Here is a 20,087-nt window from a genome sequence, read left to right on the forward strand (position 1 = left end):
GACGTTCTCATCATGAACAAGATCTCTCTGACCCGACTGTGGAACGTGTTCTGGTCGCTGCTGCGTCACGCGTGTTCCGTGTCTGCATGAGTCTGTCGAGTAACGCTTGTCATCATGCAGCTGGCGTCTCTCTGTCTGACGGTACCAGAGGAGGACGGATCCAGGTTCTGCAGAACTGTCTGTGTTCCTGCTTAAATGCCTGTAAAGCCTTCAGCTAGGCAGTGTTGATGTGATGATGACTCAGAGTCTGTGTTTATATCATGGACGGAGGTCACATGACCAGACCCAGAGCCGGATCAGGACATCTGGGACAGAGATCTGAAATGACGACACCTGAGGCGCTCTTCCAGTCTTCTCTGAGTTCCTGGTGCAGACCTTCATGTCAGGCCGTGATTCATCGTCTCCGCCATGCGGAGCTCGTCTCATTCCGCTCCAGCACCACCGGCGGCTTCACTGCATTCAGATCTGTCTCTGCAGAGGCCAACAAACTCAGCTGGAGTCAGCGTCACGGTCCCAGAACGGACCGCAGGCCGGTTCCGTCTCCAAGGTGCTTTGATTGACCCAAAGCACCAAGAAAAAAACAGAAATCCACCTTCCTGCGTCCATCTATGGAGTAGGATGGCTGCTTTATTCCCGGAAAACACATTTCTGTTGCTAGATGTAGCCCAGGAGTGGATCAGGAACATCCCACATGTAATAAAATTAAATAAAGTTAAGCTCAAAATTATTCTAAACTCTAGATTTTAAGAGATTTTCCTTCAATCAAGAGTTAGGAAGGAGGAGAGGCAGGTAGCCTTCAGAATATAACATGTATAAAGACATGAGCTGCTGCTCATATAAAGCTTTATTCTGTGATATTGATGGAAAATTAAGTGGAAGAAAAATCTTAGCAACCCTACTTTTAAGACTAGGCTTAAAACTTTTCTTTTTGACAAAAATTATAACTAGTGACTCATGTTACTCTCAGCTACCTTTATAGTTTTACTGCTATAGGCTTAGGCTACTGGAGTATATCAGGATCTAATTTTCTCACTATATTGAGTTCTACTGTTCTTCAATTATGCATTATGTGTTGTCATTTCAGCTTTTAACTTTTTGCTCTCTCTCTTTTTCTTCATAGTAGGTACACCTGGTCTGGCGTTCTGTTAACTGTGACATCATCCAGAGAAGACGGCTCACCCGCTACTACCATCTAATGTAGAACAGATTACTAGATCAATGTGTGCTTCTGTGCTTTTTTGTCTCTCTTGTTGTGTCTCTGCTCTGTCTTCTGTAACCCCAGTCGGTCGAGGCAGATGACCGTTCATACTGAGCCCGGTTCTGCCGGAGGTTTTCCTTCCCGTTAATGGGTGGTTTTCCTCTCCACTGTCGCTTCATGCTTGCTCAGTATGAGGGATTGCAGCAAAGCCATGTACAATGCAGACGACTCTCCCTGTGGCTCTACGGTTCCCCAGGAGTGAATGCTGCTTGTCGGGACTTTGAAGCAATCAACTGGTTTCCTTATATAGGACATCTTTGACCAATCTGTATAATCTGACCCAATCTGTATAATATGATTGAACTTGACTTTGTAAATTGCCTTGAGATGACATGTTTCATGATTTGGCGCTATATAAATAAAATTGAATTGAAATAAAAAAATTGAACCCCCCAAAAAAGATGCAGCACTATGTTAATTGTTAATTTTTCCCCCAACCTTTGAGCTTAGCCACTTCATATCTGTCACCTGTTCAGCTCGGCAGTGGAGGGACCCCCCCACCATCATCCGTCTAAAGGGCGCTGACCCGCCTACAGCACCGCGGCGTTAAAGCCACAGCGTCCTGAGACCAGGGAGCCTCAGCGACACGCAGAGAGAGAAAGGAGGTGTTCTGTTAGAGAGGGGGGGGGGGGGGGGGGAGCTGCTGGCTGCACTAAACACACCCTGAGCTCTCTGGGGGCCCAGAAACACGGAGAACCTGAACCACGTGAGCGAGTTGGAGGGACTCATCCTCTAATGTCACGTTGATCCACTTTAACAACATGGATTAACCCTGAGCCTGCAGCTGGGGCACATCTGTACGCCTCACATCTGTACGCCTCACATCTGTACGCCTCACATCTGTACGCCTCACATCTGTACGCCTCACATCTGTACGCCTCACATCTCACAGGATTGGTCAGAGCAGTCCTGTTTAGAGATGCACACATCCAGGTTTTTCCATCCAATCCGATCCCTTGGCTGAGCGTATCGGCCGTCACTCAATACCGATCCGATTCATTTTTAAATTATTCGGATCCGATTCATTTTTAAATGAATGAACCGTTTACCTTGCCATGTGACTGTTCTTTACCACGGTGCTAATTTAAATTTACCAACTTTATCACCAGCCCTCACATCTTGTATTGCATGTTTCAGTCAGACTTGTTGACGTACCAAGTTTTAAATGTTTCCACATAGCAAACTTATAGTAAATATCTGTATTTCTGTGTAAGATATTGTTAAAAAAAGCGTGACTGGATCGGAATGCTGCATCGATATCCATCCGATATCCGATCCAGCTAATTAGTCGATGTCGAATAAAAATAATAAAAATAATCTAACCTGGCCCTATTACTCCAGGAGTGAAATAATTCTGCAAACTGTGACTATTATGGAAATGTTCCCTCTTAATTCTCATAATATGACATTTTTCTCATAATATTATCACTTTTGTGTTTGTTTGTTTTTTACCTAGGACTTTTTTTCACATATTATTAATTTTACCTCTTTAATACTCCCCCAAAAAGTCTGTTCCTAAAGGTTCACATGTGACACGGTTTTATGAAATAATGAAGACCACAATGTTTAGATATTGTATAACTGGGTGATAAATGCAGTTTTAGGACAGATCAAATGCGTTACGGCGTTAACTGAAAGGTTTTGTTTTTAAATCAGGATTTAGATGGAAAACCTCCATTAGACTCAGATAAATGAAACTACTCTGATGATCTCCAGAGGTTTTGGGTTCAGCAGAAAGCTGCTGTAAAGGAAGTGCGGCCTAATCTCGTTATTTAATTTGTCCGTTTCAACACAGTTCAGCCTGCTTCTGTGAACGGTTCACAGCAACATCCCTGCAGAGATGTCAGCTTACTGCTGAACGCTAAGCTGCTTAGGCCTCCTCCCTGTCTGACCTTTTATTTCTGCTCCTTCTCTAAAACAGCAGCACAGCAGGAAGCTGCGTGATAAAACCTCCGTCCTCATCTTTAATGGATGAGCTTCTCTTACTAAACGCATCTCTCAAACACAAAGGCCACTTAAAGAGACCAGCTGAATATATTTAATTCACCTTTTCTCTCTCCCACTGCTGTCTGCTGCTAACACCACCATCAGCAGCGCAGCAACATCTTTAAAACGTGAATATTTGACGTAATTTATGTTAAATTTATGCTGAGTACAAATCAGCATTGGACTTCAGCAAATGGAAAATATATGAGAAAACCACAAAGTTTTGTAGATTATTGTTGAAGCTCTGGTTCTGTGGGGGTCAGGAAGTGCCTACATTGAGGAAAATAAATCTAAATAAACATACATTTATATGCTTCTTTATTTTTCTGAACGGTAAAAGTTTTATATGACTCCTTTGTTTTCTATAAAAATGTGAATGTTTTTAAAATCTTTTGTCCTGGACTGTTTTTATTTCTTGAAATAAAGAATCTAATAAATATTGATAAAAAAATAAATATATATAGTTATATAGTTGACAGCTACGTCAGCCATCAGTCATTCAGTAAAAGCTTTGAAACCAAATGTTTCCTGTTTAATTCAGGTTATTTATACCAAACCATATTTATTTATAAAGCACTTTACAAGAACCAAGGTCAACAAAGTGCTCTACATACAACTGAAAATAACTGAAAAATTAAAATAGACAAACAAGATCGTTGAAAACAGTAAAAATAGTAAAAGAAATATTTTAAATAATAATAATAATAATAATAATAATAATAATAATAATTTTAAAATAATTGAAAATAAAATATTAAAAATGGAGTGAACCTGTCAGGATGAGCAAAAGCCTTCAGCAAACAGGTGTGTTTTAGGAACAGACTTGAACTCTGAAATTATAGCTGCCTGACATCCAAAGCAAACCAATGAAGGGAGTTTAAGATGGAAAACTAAAGTTTATGATGGAGGTAATGACCTTTTTGTTCCTGTTAAAAGTTAAAAATTTTGTACATCCTGCAAGAGTTTATTTATATAAAGCCGATCTAAAACGGCCTTTCCAACATCCTCCAGACACGCTGCTTCAAAGTTTTCACTCCTCCTGGATGAACATGGACCCACAGTGGACAGTTGCTGACATTGAGTCGTCACAGCAATCCCTCATACCGAGCATGCACGTAGCGACAGTGGAGAGGAAAACCCTCCAGCAGAACCAGCAGTTCCTCCATGCTCAGGTCCTCAGGAAGAAGGAGTTAGTGACCAGAATATGTGGATTTAATGAACTTTTATCAGCTCAGACATGAGCTTCTGATGTTCTGTTGGTTCCTCACAATCTCACCAGGCGGGGGGAACCGTGCGGCCCTGCAGCCATCCGAGCTGCAGAGAACATTTAGTCTGCTTCAGAAGGAATCAGTGCTGCAGAGCGCGCCCTGCTAAGGTAGAAATCACAGAAACACCAGAGCTGGACTCATTTCCACTGAGGAGGAAGGCTGTGGTCGGCTGTGGGTTCTGCTCCAAAGCCACCGTGGTTCCGCTGCTCTGCGCTCTCTCATACGTGAAACCACTGAGGAACGGTTACATCCGGTTAGTTTCAGCTAGTTGGCCGTTTTCCCCTGGACTGCCTGTGGAGGGTAGGGAGGCGGGAAGCGTGTAACATGTATGACACATTCAGAGCGGACATGCAGCCGTGTCCCTGGGCCCGGCTGACACGCCGCGCGTCTGCATGACATCCCGACTCAATAAAAGCTTAACGCAGCAGAACGGAGCCGCCGAGGCCACAGGACACATGACAGAGGGACCCAACGGTAGGAGAAGCTGCGTTTTCTGCTCAATGAGCCCAAATAGGTTCATTCTCAGACATGAAATGATCAAATTAGGAGGCGTGGGGTGTAGAAACAGATAATTACATAGTTCTTGAGGTAATAACGACTTCAGATGAGTGGATGTGAGGAAAAACTAAACCAACATATTAAAAGTAGAACTCAGCAAACCGACGGCAGCATCTAGAGCCAAATTAAAAAGATGATTTAAACACTAAACCAGGACAAAGAATTATTTATTCTCTCTTCTTTCAGCTGGATAGATGTGATCATCTGGTCCGTTTTTACTGAACCGCTCAGGAAGTTGGCCGTGGGCCGATGAGGGGAACCTAAAACTAAGGTTGGTAACGTAAAGACGACAGTTTGATCAAATTTAAAAAGAATTTCAATGTCTTTTGCTAATTTTCTTGAAGAAGTTTCAAAAACCTTATTTTAAGTCTATCATTAGTGTAGAATGATTTTAATGCCCAGTTCAGACGACTCAAACTGCAGCAGGTGATGTTTCTGGGCTTATTATTGGCATTAAGGTCTTGCCATATAGATCATTTTTTGTCTAAATCCGGTTCCCTGTTCGTTAATTAGTCTCCTTCCCTCAGCCTCCTCTACTATTTATGCTCCTCTGGTCCTAATGTCATTCTCCACCTTTCCTCAGTAATGAAACACCTAGCTTCTGGTTCTTTGACCTGTTCTCCTCATGCTCTGCCTGTAAGTTTCTTTGATTTTTCATCACTAAAGCCATCAGCTCTCAGTCCCCTGCTACAAACGCTCTAATTAGACACCAGCAACCAGCAACCAGCTGTCATTCATTGAGCTGAACCCGACTGATTCCCTGTGCTGCTTTAAGATCTCATCGTTGGTTTATGCAAAACCTGAACTTGAAGTCTAGAGACACACGTCCAGTTTCTTCCTTCAAAAAAAAACAATGCATGTAAAACGTGCAGCAGCGCGCTGAGGAGATGCGGATAACAGGAAGCAGCAAACGCAGCAGAGCTTCAGGAAGGCCTGGATCATCAGGGTCAGTTTTTCATATTAAATTACAACTTTCTAAGCTGTGGACAAAACCTGGTTGAGGCGACGAGGAACATTTCAAATATTCCCCCATGATGTTTTATGACTCACAGCAGGGTGTAAAAGAAACATGGCTGCCAGCTGCCCTGGACTCTGAAACGTCTCAAAGACGGACGCCTAAATGAGCCGAAGTCCTGCAGCAGCGAGGAACTCTGCAGGCACATCTGATTCTCTCAGCGTTTTAGTGGTAAGTCCTCAGGCTGGAGAACCGGACCGGGACATAACGCTGTCAATCTCTGACATCCTCCCAATCAGCTGAGGGCGATTATCCCTGAACACTGGAAACGCTTCCAACACTCAGAAAAACCCAGAGGATCCAGATTTAGATGTTCCTCACCAGACAATCCTACTGAAGCAGCATCACCAGAGCTAATACTGTCCATGAGTCTCTCTCTGGCCTGTAAATGATCAGATTTCATGGTGTTTCTGAATCTAGGAGCTCATTGATGCTGTAAAACCTGCTCTGTGCAGCCAGGACCTGAAACGGCTCAGAGACGTTTGAAGTGCTGTCACAATTATTTATATCTGTCTCTGTGATTATGCAACAAAACGAGCTGATGAAGCAGACATGAAGAGACAGACAGAAGAGGCCTTCTGCATCTGGAGACCTCTGTTTATCCCCCCCGCTGCTGCCGCCGTTACGTAACCCCCTTATCTGCACGCCATGCAGTGCTCGCTCAGCACAACAAAACTGGCAGAGTCCATTATCCTGGCTTCCCATCCCTGCATGTTTCCATTCAGACCTTTAGGACAGAGAGGGAGTCCAGCATTTCCTGTAAATATGAGGACGCACTGTACACAGCTGATGCACCTTTTCCTGTTTTTGGCACCTTCTTCTGATTAATGACTACTGAGCCAATGTGTCAAGTAAATTTGTCCTATGTCAGATCAATAAAGCCCGTCTTATCTTATCTTATCTTATGTTATCTTATCTTATCTTAAATGATCTGAATGGATCATGCAGAGAACCTGATTACGTTTTATCTCAGAACCTGACTGTGAAACCGGTCGAGGCTGACTCAGACATCTGCGTTAATATGTGTTTTTTATTCATAAAGGACCAATTATTAACAAAACTCCTCCCTCCGTAGAGCAGGCAGATTCACTGCAGGAGTGGTTCTGCTGTCTGAAACAGAGACTGGCTGAAGAAACCTTTATTAAATCAACTATTTTAAACTGAAGTAAATTTTTGGCTGCACTCAGTTTAACTTTATTCACCTGAGGAACAGGAGCACCGCGACAAGCTGCAGCCTTTAAAAACAGGAGGACGTGTTGCCTGGAGGTCTGAGTGGTGCAGCAACAGAGACACTGGGTCACAAAGGCAGAATAGCAGCCGCCAGCAGTAAAGCTAAGTGGTCGGTTTTAGTCTCCATGTTTATAGCTAAAAACACAAATACAGATTTTCTACAGTGTTCTAAAAATAACAAAGTGTTGTTAAAATAATCAGTATCCCAATATAATCAACACAAAAAGTTAATTATTCAAAAATACTCATTGGCGTCTAAATCAGCATCTCTGCGGACGTTCAGCTCAACAACGAGGATCTGCTGCTGAAAGCGGAAACTTTGTTGAGTTCAGACAGAAAAAATCAGGAGGTGATCTCAGAGAAACCTTCTCTATGAGGCAGACGGACAGGAAAAATAAAATACCGAACGATGCTACATGCTACCCAGGGGTCACCAACATGGTGGCCACGGGCCCCCGAGGATCACATGTGCTGTCCATGAGCCTGTTCTAAAAATACCACAATCCACCACTAAAACTTTATTTTATTCCGTTATTCACACTTGCATTTATATAGATTTAAAAATGACAATATCTACAACAACTAAGCGTGAAAATTTGTATTATTTTAGATAAAGTTTAGGTCAACTTTGACTCTTGTAGTTCAAAAGTCAGTACAGGTAGCCCGTCGTACGATACAACACCAACGAAGCAGCTCTCAGTTTCAAAAAGGTTGGTGAGCCCTGCTACACTAATGCTACAAGCTAACGCTACAAGCTAACACTACAAGCTAAGTTTATGCTAATGCTACAAGCTAAAGCTACAAGCTAACACTACAAGCTAACACTATAAGTTAAGTTTATGCTAATGCTACAAGCTAAAGCTATGTTGATGCTACAAGCCAATACTACGAGCTAACATTACAAGCCAATGCTACAAGCTAACGTTACAAGCTAATGCTACAAGCTAACGTTACAAGCTAATGCTACAAGCTAACGTTACAAGCTAATGCAACAAGCTAACGTTATGACGCTGATGTTTGAGGGCAACGTGAATAAATCATTAAAGCTCCTGGATCTGCAACAATGAAATAGTAAACCTTAAGCTAAAGCTAGCTGTTTATTTCACAGACCCGAACGGCCCAACAACGGGGTTCTGATGGTCTGAACTCCTCATCGAGATAAGGTTCTGCTCTGTTCTACTGTGGTACGAATCAACGTCTTTCAAAAAGAGTCTATGTGAGGAACCATCTGGGCTCCCAGGAACCGGCAGGGATCAACAGCAGACATGTTGTGGATGATGAGAGGGAACAATGTGGGGCGGGTTCTCTGGAAATCCATCGTCACACCTATGCTGAATTGTGTTACTGTTGGGGACAGTGCAGTTTGAATTAATTTGGATCAATTTTTCTCCTTTATGTTCATATTTTTGTGCAAATAAAGATTTATGATATATTTCTGATACTTTAAGCAGGAGGCAGGAAGGAGGTCATGCTCCAGGCGCTCGGTGTCATTCTCAGCGTTATCACAGCCGACACAGACGGCACGTTTACAAATTATTCAGCTGGTGTTCGGCTGCTGTCGCTGTCAGAGCGCTTCTCCAAACACCAAAAACCAATTTTGCTCCTTCCTGATGTGAAAGTGTTCCTCTGTACTCCTGAAAAGACAGAGCAACATCTGTTCTGCTCTGAGGATTTCTCTCCATCTTTAATCTCAGGCCAAGGAGAACAAACAAGATGAGCCTCGCCCTCGTGTTAAACTTTAAATATTCATGCTCGTCTGTCTTCTGCTTCAACAAAGCATATGTTAATTATAGCAGGGCGCCAGTGGCTCATCGTTTTAGCTCCTGTGCTCACAGAGGGAGGCAGTCATCAGCTGGCTCATTGGCACAGCCACGATCTCCAAGCTCTGCTCTGCCGCTCCAGAATATGAGGTCATTCGCCTCAGGGCCTTTAGCTGTTACCTCAAACACAGGCCAATCTGCCTGCTTGGATTCAGACATGCATAATGCATGACTGCATAATGTGGCGCAGCGGGGGAGATCTCAGACATGCAAACAGGAAGCAGACTTTGGAGGATCTACTTCCAAGCACGGATGCATCAGAACGCTCTCCTAGCCGTTAAACGACGATCCAGACGGGAGCTGCTTCCTTTGACCAGATTTAAAGTTAATTTAGCAAACTATTCATATTTCTGTTGCTGTGTCTCTATTCTAAAAGGGACCATTGATTGAGCCACTGCTGCTACTAAATGTCGCATTTACTCTCTGGTATTTATCTCCATAGAAGGTCCACTGGGTCTGCTGATGCCGTCTTTTTACCCGACAAAGCCACTGAAGGAGCTATTGCTGCCTCTAACCACGGTAACGCCTCTATAGATAGAGCAACTGCTCATCTTCTGGAGCTTTATTTTATTTTTCTTTAGCAAGCACTGCTGGACTAGTTCTTCTGCGTCCTCCTGTGTCTGCTCGGTCCTCCCAGTCATTTAGGGAAGATGGCGGCACACACTGAGCCTGCTAAAAGATAGTGGTTCCTCTCCACTGTTGCCATATGCTTGGTCAGGAGGAGGGATTGCTGTAAAGTTTCATACAGTGTCTTGAAACTCGTTGTAAAAACTTGGTTTGTAGTGAATTAATCAGCCTGTCCCCCAGGTGGCGCTGTTGGCTGTCAGGAGGAAAGAGCAGAAACATTTCTGTGTTGATTAATGATCCGTATTTATCCTCCAGAAGCAGAAACAGCCGACCCATCCCCCGACCAGTCAACATGTTGTCTCAGAACCTTGTTCCATCACCTTCTGCTAAAAAGGTACTAAAGGTTCTGTCTGTTAGAGCGCGACTGGGTCGCAGAAAACTTCCTCCAAGGTGGAGGTCATCCCAGCGGCCTTCATCCCTGAGGACCTCACCGGAACCCTTCAGAGATCTTCTGGTTCAGGTCGCAGCATCCAGAGTGAATGGTGTTATGTTGCTATGCTCTGGTTGAAAGCTGCTTCAGAACCTTTATTCATAAAACAGAACCAGCGATCTGCTGTCAGGGTTTTGTTGAAGAACATGAAAACTGAAAACTTAAGGGTGAAAACAGAGACCTTCACACTGTGCTGCCACCAACACTGCAGGTTTCTCTGCACCGCGCCGTCCAGACAAGGCAACCAAAGAGCCTCGGTGTTTCTGCTTAAACAGAGAGCTTCATACGGCGAACGCCTCATTTTCAACTTAAATCCAGATCTAATCTTCAATCAGTCCACAACAGATGCTTTCAGTCGTGATTTACAGGAAACAAGTTTCTGCACATCTCAGGTTTGATTTTCCAGATCTGAGGATCGTAGAAACTAAATGCTGCCTCGCCTTGTTTGGTTCTGGTCCAAAGAATGCTGAGTAGGCGGGTCTCTGGTTGATGTTTGACAAGTAACTCCAAGACCATTTAATGCTTCATAGACCAACAGCAGAACTTTTAAGGGGACGCATCGTGCTTTTCAGTTCTTCTTTTTCACATGAAAATCATCCAGTTTGGTCTATTTGAACAGCAACCCTCTGGTCTGAATACCTCGTTAATTTAACGTTCCCCCTAATTGCCCCTGTTCTGAACTGCATCTGAGAGCAACTCGTTTTGGTGCCGTCTCTTTAAACATGAAGGTCCTGGGTTCAAATCCCATGCATACGTAGGTTCTCTCCACTGAAGGTGGAGGTGGGCCCATCTGTGGTCTTTAGCCTCATTCAGTCGAGTTCTGATCTCAATTCCTCGCATTTTAGGGGCCAAACCAGTAATTTATATCTAATCTGCATTAAACTGGATCTTCTGACCCGTCCGCTCGTTGTTGATGGACACACTGACTCGGGCGGCGGTGGACTGGGTCGTCCTGTGACATGAAGGTGACATGAGGAAAAGTTAGCAGAAATATTAGAAACAATAAAAGCATAAAGAGGTGACTCTGCTGTCAGTGATTGGTTGGAGGCAGCAGGTAGAGATTGATGTCACCTGCAGCACGAAGCAAAATTATTTCTGCTCTCTGCAGAAAAGCAACTTTCACAGAAAGTGGAGCAAAGCTCCGTCAGATGGTGTGGTTGCACCTCCTGATGAAGTCTGCAGAGCTCAGAGGTTCATCTGAGGAAGGCTGTGCAACCAGGAGCCTGTCCACCCAATCAGGGTCAATATATCTGGGTTTTTATCTCAGAGAAGAGAAAAACTCTAGTTCTCCACAGAAGAAAACCAGAGTATAAAAAAACTACATGTGATGTGAGCAGCAGCAGCTAACGTCTTTATCTAGATGTTGGAGATCACAACACAACTATGAACCTGAACATAAATCTGTCCACAGTCACTTGCCTGCTGCTGGATTTTTAAGTTTAGTTAAAAAAACTGCTAGATTTTCTTTCGCTGCACGGTGCTGATTGGTGCCCCTCCGGTGTTCAATGATTAAAATGAGGCCAAAACCCAAAAATAACCTCAAATAAACCCGACATATAACGGGAACTCTGAGAAATGATTTATGAGAACAGATGATAACTACTTCTTGTTTTTGTAATTTATGTTCACTGTTTACACTTTGTTCTGATCTATTTAAAGGCGCCACTGGATGTGAGTTTGAGGGTTGACTGTCAGCATGGAGATCTGTTAAGGAACTCAACATTAATCTGAGTCCCCAACAGGATGTAATCAGTGTTTGAGGTCCGTGAGTCTCAGTTCTGATCTCTGAGGGTTTCTAATGAACGGTGCGGGGGAGGAGTCTGTTCACGCACCTCCCTCTGAAACTTTGCTCAGAGCTCTGATTGGTTGACGAGCGATGCTTTCAGGGGATCAGGGAGCGGTTAGGTCACGGTAACGGGACCAGCTTCACAATGTGCCTGCTCGCTTTTAAACGAGCTCGGTACTTTTTCTCTTTACTTTTCTGTCTTTACTTTGCGTTGAGCCTTTGGGATGTTCCAGCTCGTAGGAGAACCTTCTGCCCCTCTTCAGTCTGGCAGGGTCCTTTTCTGGCTCGTTTGCTGTGGTTCTGGTTCATGTTAATTAGCTGCAGGATTAAAAAAAAACATCCTAAAAGATTTCCCTGTGAAGCCCGGAGGATTTTAGGTATAACAGCGTGGAGCAGAGCTGTGACAGGGTCGACTACCGCCGTCAGCCAAATGTTCACTTACTGTGGAGACCACCCTCCCTTCCTCCCTTCCTCCTCCTCATCCTCACGTACAGCCGGGCGCTGCACTACTTTTCTGTGTTCTGCAGCAAATGCTTCCTGTGGCAGAAACTGCTCTTTAGGTCCTGCTGTCGTGCAACAGACTCACATCCAGGGTGGAGCTGAGGTTTAGCACTAAAACAGGAGCTGCAGGCGGGGTCTGCATCATTTCTGGAGTCTCTGCTGTCCTCCAGCATCTCTGAGGTCTGAACCAGCTGCTCTAACGGCAGATCTGTGGACTCAGTTTCTCAGGTCTGGAAAACTTTTTCTTTGAAAACAAACTGAAAATCATCACTTTAAAGAGAAGACAAGTTGCATATTAAACAGGTTTCCAGGGTTTCCTTTTTTCACCTCAGGAATATTTTCAAAGTTAGAAAATATTTTGTCTTCTGATTGGCAAAATTATCAGACAGCATGGGATTAATTTCCACTCTTATGCTGATGACACTCAGCTATATTTATCCATAAATCCTGATGAATCCAATCAGTTACTTCGACTGCAGTCATGTCTTGATGACATCAAAAGCTGGATGACTTTAAATTTCCTGCATTTAAATTCTGACAAGACAGAAGTTGTAATCTTTGGACCAGAGTCCTCAAAAAATAAAGTTCTTAATCAATCCCTTAATCTGGATGGCATTAACTTGGCCTCTGGTAATAAAGTAAAAAATCTTGGTGTTGTTTTCGACCAAGACATGTCATTTAAATCCCATATTAAACAGGTTTCCAGAGTTTCCTTTTTTCACCTCAGGAATATCGCCAAAATTAGAAACATTCTGTCCAGGAGTGATGCTGAAAAACTAGTCCATGCATTTGTTACTTCAAGGCTGGACTATTGTAATTCTTTACTATCAGGAAGTCCACAAAATGCAGTTCAAAGCCTTCAGCTGATACAAATTGCTGCAGCAAGAGTTCTGATGAAAATCAACCAGAGGGATCATATTTCTCCTGTTTTAGCTTCCTTTCCTCATATATCAGAGACCTGATTGCTCCACAGAACAGTTTCACCACCAGACACAGCTCAGCGCTTTAACCTCAGACCCCATGCAGACGTTTCCTGTTTGTGCATGAAGTCTCTCACCACTGCAAACCTCCTTTAACTTCTGTGCATTTGAGTCCAAAGAATCTGGTTTTGACTCCAGCTAATCAGTCGGTGCTCTGATTTTAAGAGAAGTGTAGCGCAGGTTAGCAGGAGAAGGAGAGCTCCGCTGTGAACCCAGCAGCCTGATGGCTTCTGCTGAAAACTGACCAATGAGGAGAACCCCAGCCAGAATACTGCAAGACGTTTCACTGGAGACAGAGCAGGAGCCACTGGCAGGTTAATGCTGGTTTTCTATGTAAAACCTGGAAGACTGAGCTGACCAAGGAGCTGACCGAGCAGCCCGCACCAATGTTGCTGTGCTGTCATTTGTTTCACTGTTGCTCATGGGTGAGAGGAAGTTTTGCTGGTTATTCAGAGACTAAATCATTTTCTGATGTCTTCATATTTACTTTAATTGATTTTTAATCACTAGGCTAGCAGCTTATCTGGTACGGCGAGCCTTTTCGCTCTGCAGCTGGACAAAAATAGGTTTTTGTGTCAAACTTGCTCATAGTGAAGTGCATCAACATTTTAGATGTGCGTTCCTGTTCTTCTCTCTGGATCGTCTGAATTCACCCTGTGAGTTAAGTGACGGCTAGTAGAAGTCAGCAGGTTCATTTCTGGACGTTTTCATCATAATAACCAGATAAACGGATTTGTCTTGTGCCTCACTTTTAGTTTTGTGAATTACATCAGGCTTCTTCAGGCTTTTTTATCAGGCACCATTCCTGCACATTAAACATGTCTCATCGATGCTAATCCACACTAATTGGACCTCTCTCTGTCTGCTTACACCTTGCATGGTGTGAGCTGGGTTGTGCTGACAGCGCCAGCAGCCATGCAGGATAAAGGCGGACGGCAGGAAGAAGCAGATCAGACTTTAACTCCTCTCTGCTGATAAGTGAGATAATGCGCCGTCCCTGGACCGGTTTTTAATGTGGATCATTTAAATCCTGCTCTGGGCTGATGTGACCAGTTCTGACAGGTTACCGTTTCAACACCTGCAGCGCAGCGTCGCTCGTTAAATGCCTTTTTAGATTTAGCAGAGGAGGACAAGAAGGAAAGGCCTTTTAGCAAAGTGATCCTGATGCTTCACCGTCGGTGGGAGATCAGCAGCTTAGGAGGAAGGCAGCGGGATTTCTGTCCTCCTCATCTGCCATCATCACGTCTCTGCAGAACAAATGTTTCCCGACGTCAGCAGAACGTCTCCATTCAACACATAAATATTGTAAAAACTCAACGCACACGCCTGACAGCACCTATTATTTTCCTACAACTCCAGTGTTTGATTAAAGATGCGGTAGAAGGGAGCTTAGCGGATCTTCTCTGGTGTCTCTGCTGCATCACGGCAGGGAGAGAAGCAGATGAGCTGCAGCGGCTTCAGGTCCAGATATTTAGATCCTGAGCAAAGATCTTCAGGTGCTAACTGAAGAACAACCACCGTTTACCGTGCTGGTTCCTTAAATAGATGAGCCTTAAGACAGGAGCTTCCTCTTTATGGCTGCTGGGACGAGGGGTCACCTTTAGTGGATCAGGGCTCTGTGGTGATCTCACCTGTCAGCAGGTGTTTCTCATCATCAGACGGAGGGAAGGCGTCAGAGCATTAGCTCTCCTGAGCGGTTCCTGGGTCCCGTCACCTAATGTCTGCTGTCTTCCTCCTCAGATCCAGTCCAGTCTGCTCATCCTGTCTGGTCTCTCCATGACCATCCGTACTCCAGCCAGCAGAAAGATCTGAATCCCTCCTGGAGCTCCAGTCCACCCGAGGTTCCTCTCCCTGCTGGCGTCCTCTGAGGAATCACCCATCCAGCCACTGACCACCGCTGATCCGCTGCAGGTCAGCCTGACCTCTCAGAATCCAGTCTGCCTGTTGGCGGCGCTCATTCTCTCTTTATCAGAGCCTCCACCACCGGCTGCTGTCCCACTCCTCCCTAATCTTACTCCAACAAACATCTTAAAACCCTGACGTGCCTCCGTCTCTGTCACTTCCAGGAATCATGACAGCTGGTTAATGTTCAGCAGATTCACCAACTTTGTTCATTATTTTCAGACATTTTGATCTCAGCATCTCCATCAGACACTTCAGGGTGGAGCAACACTAAAATCTGATATTTTATATACAGAAACATTTAAATAGCCTGAAGAATTGGTCTCATAGCAACCGGCACATCTGAGCCTGGGTGCAATTTGGAGGTGTGTGTGCTTAAACTGGGAACTCGGTTCATCTCAGTTTCTATGTGAAATGAGTACGCTGTCTTTTCTGGAGAACATTCCTGCAGCAGCTTAGATCATTTTTTAACAACTATTCCACTCTGGTGTTGGAAACCCTCACAGTGTGGACCTAATGTCCTCCAGGTCCCAGCCGGGCCCCCGATGTCACGTCACCTCCACAGTAAAGCGCTGTACGCTTTCAACAGAAGCTAAAAGCCCAGAGAGCTCTTACTGAGGCTCCAGTCATGGTTCTGGACTACCATGGATGTCATTTCCTGCTACAGAGAGGACTTCCTCTTTGTCTTCATAGCAACAACATCGCAGAGGAACAACCAAAGGAGTGAAACAGGAACACAGCGACACTTTTTACCCATCAACTGATTCAGTTTGTGGATTCGGATCGTTGAAGGAACCTCTCACAGGGTCTGAGGTCCAGCTTAAGCTCTCTTGGTGCTGAAATACAAAAGTCTGACCCCGTCTACACTGGGGTAAAAAATCACTTTGTATCGCAGAGATGCTGCTGAGGAATCAGTATCTGAAGGCTTCTGTCTCTGAGGCTATCAGCATCATTCCTGTTCTTCCATCCTAGCAGAGCCGTGAGATCTGCTGCTGCCTGCTGTGGGGAACGCTTCCTCTTCCTCACAGCGTTGTTTCCCCTCCTGCCCTGGAGGTACGGCTGTTTTCGGCTTTGTCCCTGTCCCCGGCGTTCTTCTGAGCAGGAACGCCTCCAAAACAACTTTTAGCCTGAGCAACAGTGGAGATGGATGCCAGGAGGACTGAGCCTGGAGAGGACTGAGCCTGGAGGCTTCCAGCGACACGCTGATGGAGCGAGGAGGAAGACGCTGAGGAACCAGAAACAGCCGCTCCAGTTCCCTGAAAGCAGGAAGGCGTAAATCGCCTCAAAGCGTCTCAGTCTGGAGATGAAAACTGTCAGAAGTGGGAAAATTCAAATCTGATATGAATAATTTCTTCCTTTGCAGCTTCTGTTGGGGAAAAAAACAGGAAGATTTCTATTGTTCCAGAGAAAATTGATGTGGATTTGGATCCAGTCCAGTTCCTGTTGTATGCCAGAATTTAATCCTGTTAGAGATTTTATCTCTGGATCCATCCATGACCCCATAAGCAGATTAACTGCAGCTTTCGGCTGATCTTTCTGTCACAACTCGCTCAAACTTTTGGAAGAAAGGACTTTTACTGCCGGAGTCCAAAAATAAACTCGTTAAGCGGGTTGACGGTAAATGCAGCCGGGATTCGCTCAGAAAGTTCAGTTTTAAATAAAGAATGAGAGGCGATGGAAGCTTAAGGTTGGAAATGTGAAGAATCTGAACAGGAAGTAGAATAAAGAGAAGTCGGCCACGTGTCTCTGCACCAGACATTTTTATGTCTCTAATGACTGAAATAAACATTTCTCATCTAATCCAGAACATTCACATCTAACTCTGCTTTGCTGATGTATGAACCTCTACTGTTGGTCTCCAGGTTTAAATTCTTTATTGAACATTTTTAAATTATATTTTATTAGTTATTAACAGTAATATTTCAATCATTTACCATTTCATTCACCATCCAAATATGCATGAAAGGCCGATTTGAGAATTCATCAAATGTAATATTTAGTTATAAATATTTATAATAAATGTAAGAGATTAAAACCTGTTGAGTTTCTGTTTTTTGTCTCTGTAATGAGTTAACAGCTGTTTGTCGTCATATCGTCCGCTCCTTCATTATAAATCGCTCTAAATCTGGTTCTAATGGTTTTCTTCTCGTCACTATGACCTGGAGAAGTTTAATAATATCTTTCTAAATCCACATTAAAACCTTTATTCTCAGTTCTAAATATGTTCAGATTTAAAACACCTTAAAACATAAAGACTGAGACAAAGTGGAGGAAGGAAATAAAGGAGAGATGAACTTCTAATTGAATGGAACAGGAAGTAATTTTATTTTGATACTCCCAGCAGGAAGTGGCCTTGTAGCAGCTAGCTTAGTGGCAAGAGAAGGTTGGAGGACAGTTAAATTCATTTTGTCCTGAAATGATCCAAAGTGGTTTAATCCGGGCTCTGTTGGGTTCCTGTTGTCACCATGAAGCTACAGCTAGCCTGAGCAGGTTGCTATGAGCCTTTAGCATCCCAGAATAATCATGAACATCTCCGCCTAATTAATATTCAGCTCCTTTCACAGTAAAACCTGCAGCTTCTTCCTTCATCTCTGCACATTAAACTGGTTCCAGCCTCAGACCACCAGTCTGGAGACTTTTTGTGACTCCGGCCTCCATGTGGGCTCCACACTGAGGAGAGAAAAGTTTATCCTCACTTCTACAAATATTTAACTAACGCACACACCAAGCAAACCAAAAAAAAAATAAAAAATAAAAAATAAAAAACAGCATGGGATCTACTTAATTCCACAGAGGACATTGGTTGCATAAAAACTCTGCAATGTTGTGTTAATTGGAGACAAACTGGTCACTTCAACACAACTGAATGAATTAAAAGAGGCGGGTTTGATTCTGTTAATTACTGAAGGTGTCTCCTTACTGTCAGCCATCTGATCCGCTGTGTCTAATGTATTTCTCCTAAAGTTTTCTGTTCCTTTGACTTCTTCAGGTTTATATATTGTGATGAGAATACGGGTGTGCAGCAAGAACACAACCCACCAGAACCAGCAGTGCATTAACTCAGCAAAATGAATTTATATTAGATTAATTCAGGAAAAGGAATTCATTTTGATTAGTTCTTAAACATCTCCCTGAACACATCTGTCTCGGTACAAAACGATGTTTCAATTTTAGGATACCTAAATATATTAATTCAGTTTCAATCAAGTTAAACTGAACATGCTAATATATTATTCATATGATGTAGTATCTGCACCATATTATTCTGTTCTCTAAGTACATGAAGCAATAATGTTGAATCAATACGATGTGCTTAGATCCATCAGACTGCTTTTGTCAGAGCTGCAGGGAGGAGAGCTTGGGAGAACATCCTGAGGACACCAAGCGTTCTCCTCAGGACACAAAGATCTCATCTTTCAGCATCTTAAAGAAGCTAACCTTAGATCCTGCTTGGCGCTCAGTGCTCCTGTTTTACCTCAGCATGCAGAGATTTGATCATCTGCTGAAGGTCAGAAGCCTCAGAGTCTCAGGAGATGATTTAATGATTTCAGATGAATTCACTGATGAAACCTGAAGCTCCTCTGAGGAGCTGCTGGGTTTGGACCTACTGACAGATTCATTTGATTTCACTCAGATTTCTCCAGAAGAATCAGAGATGATCGATCATCTCATTAAAAAAAACTTAAACTGGAACTGGTTCTCCAGGTTCCATGGTGATCCAGCCGGGATCAGCGATCCAGAACCGAACCTTCCCAGCTGGAACAGGAAAGAAGTTGATCACCAGGAACCACCAGTTCCTTTTAGGAGAAAACACCAGAGATGTTCTCATCCACCGTGACGCCACAAGCCGCCGCTGAATCAGACTCATCTCCATGAATCTCCATGAATCTCCATCATCTGCAGCACCGACCTGCTGTCCCTGGTTACCCGCTGCCTCCCACCGCTGGTCGGATAAAGCCCTCAGCCAGCGGCTCCTCCCCAGGTACAGCTCCAGGTAAACCCAGCGGCGCTCACCTGACCAGCAGCAGCAGCTTCCAGCCCATCGCTGACGCCTCCTTCCTTCTCATGTCTCCTCCTCTCCGCGCGCTCCGCACCGCCAACAGCGCTCGCGCTCCAGGTGTGCTCAGACGGCGCAGCTCGCGGACATCCCGCCGTGGCTCCCGGAAGTCAGGCTGCGCTCTGGCTCGGCATGGCCGCGGAGAGGAGCGAAGCTGCGCGCTGCACAGACGGAGCGGAGCTGAGGAGCGCACAGATGCGCTGCGCTCCGGGTCCGCTGCGAGCGCCCCGCCCCCTGCCCCGCCGGCCTCAGCCAATCAGAGCTCAGCCCCACTGCCTTGCCCAGAGAGGCTTGGTGGGAGAAGAGGCTGGAATCGGATCAGCAACTTTCTAATGAAAGTCTGGTTCTCGTCGCGCTGAGCTCCGTGCTGTAAATAACAGCAGACATGTGGGTCCGCCCCATTTATAACCCGGCGAGGCACTCCGTGCCGGTCTGCAGACAGCGAGCCGCTTCGCTCCATCTGTGAGGGACCAGGAGATGCAGAGAGTGCAGAGCTGAGAGTGCAGGAGAGAAAGTGTCAGGAACCAGGAAGGGAGGCCGAGTCCCTCTTCTCCATCCAGCTAACCTGACACACAGCAGACTGAGTGACCTGATGTCCTGACCTCCAGATCTCCTGATCTCCTGATCTTCTGATCTCCTGATCTCCAGATCTCCTGATCTCCTGATCTC

General features: G+C 44.6%; 1 protein-coding gene across 1 annotated transcript in view; it reads right to left on the bottom strand.

The window, feature by feature from the left end:
• glra3 (glycine receptor, alpha 3) overlaps positions 1-19,711 on the bottom strand; it is a 45,474-nt gene extending 25,763 nt beyond the window's left edge. The window contains exon 1 of the mRNA XM_036137648.1: positions 19,376-19,711. Within this exon, the coding sequence (XP_035993541.1) occupies positions 19,376-19,428 (53 nt within the window). The 5' untranslated portion in view covers positions 19,429-19,711. The remainder of the gene's footprint in view (positions 1-19,375) is intronic.
• Positions 19,712-20,087: the final 376 nt, after the last annotated feature.

Source organism: Fundulus heteroclitus, chromosome 5, assembly GCF_011125445.2.
Source record: "Fundulus heteroclitus isolate FHET01 chromosome 5, MU-UCD_Fhet_4.1, whole genome shotgun sequence".
NCBI classification, from domain to species: Eukaryota; Metazoa; Chordata; class Actinopteri; order Cyprinodontiformes; family Fundulidae; genus Fundulus; species Fundulus heteroclitus.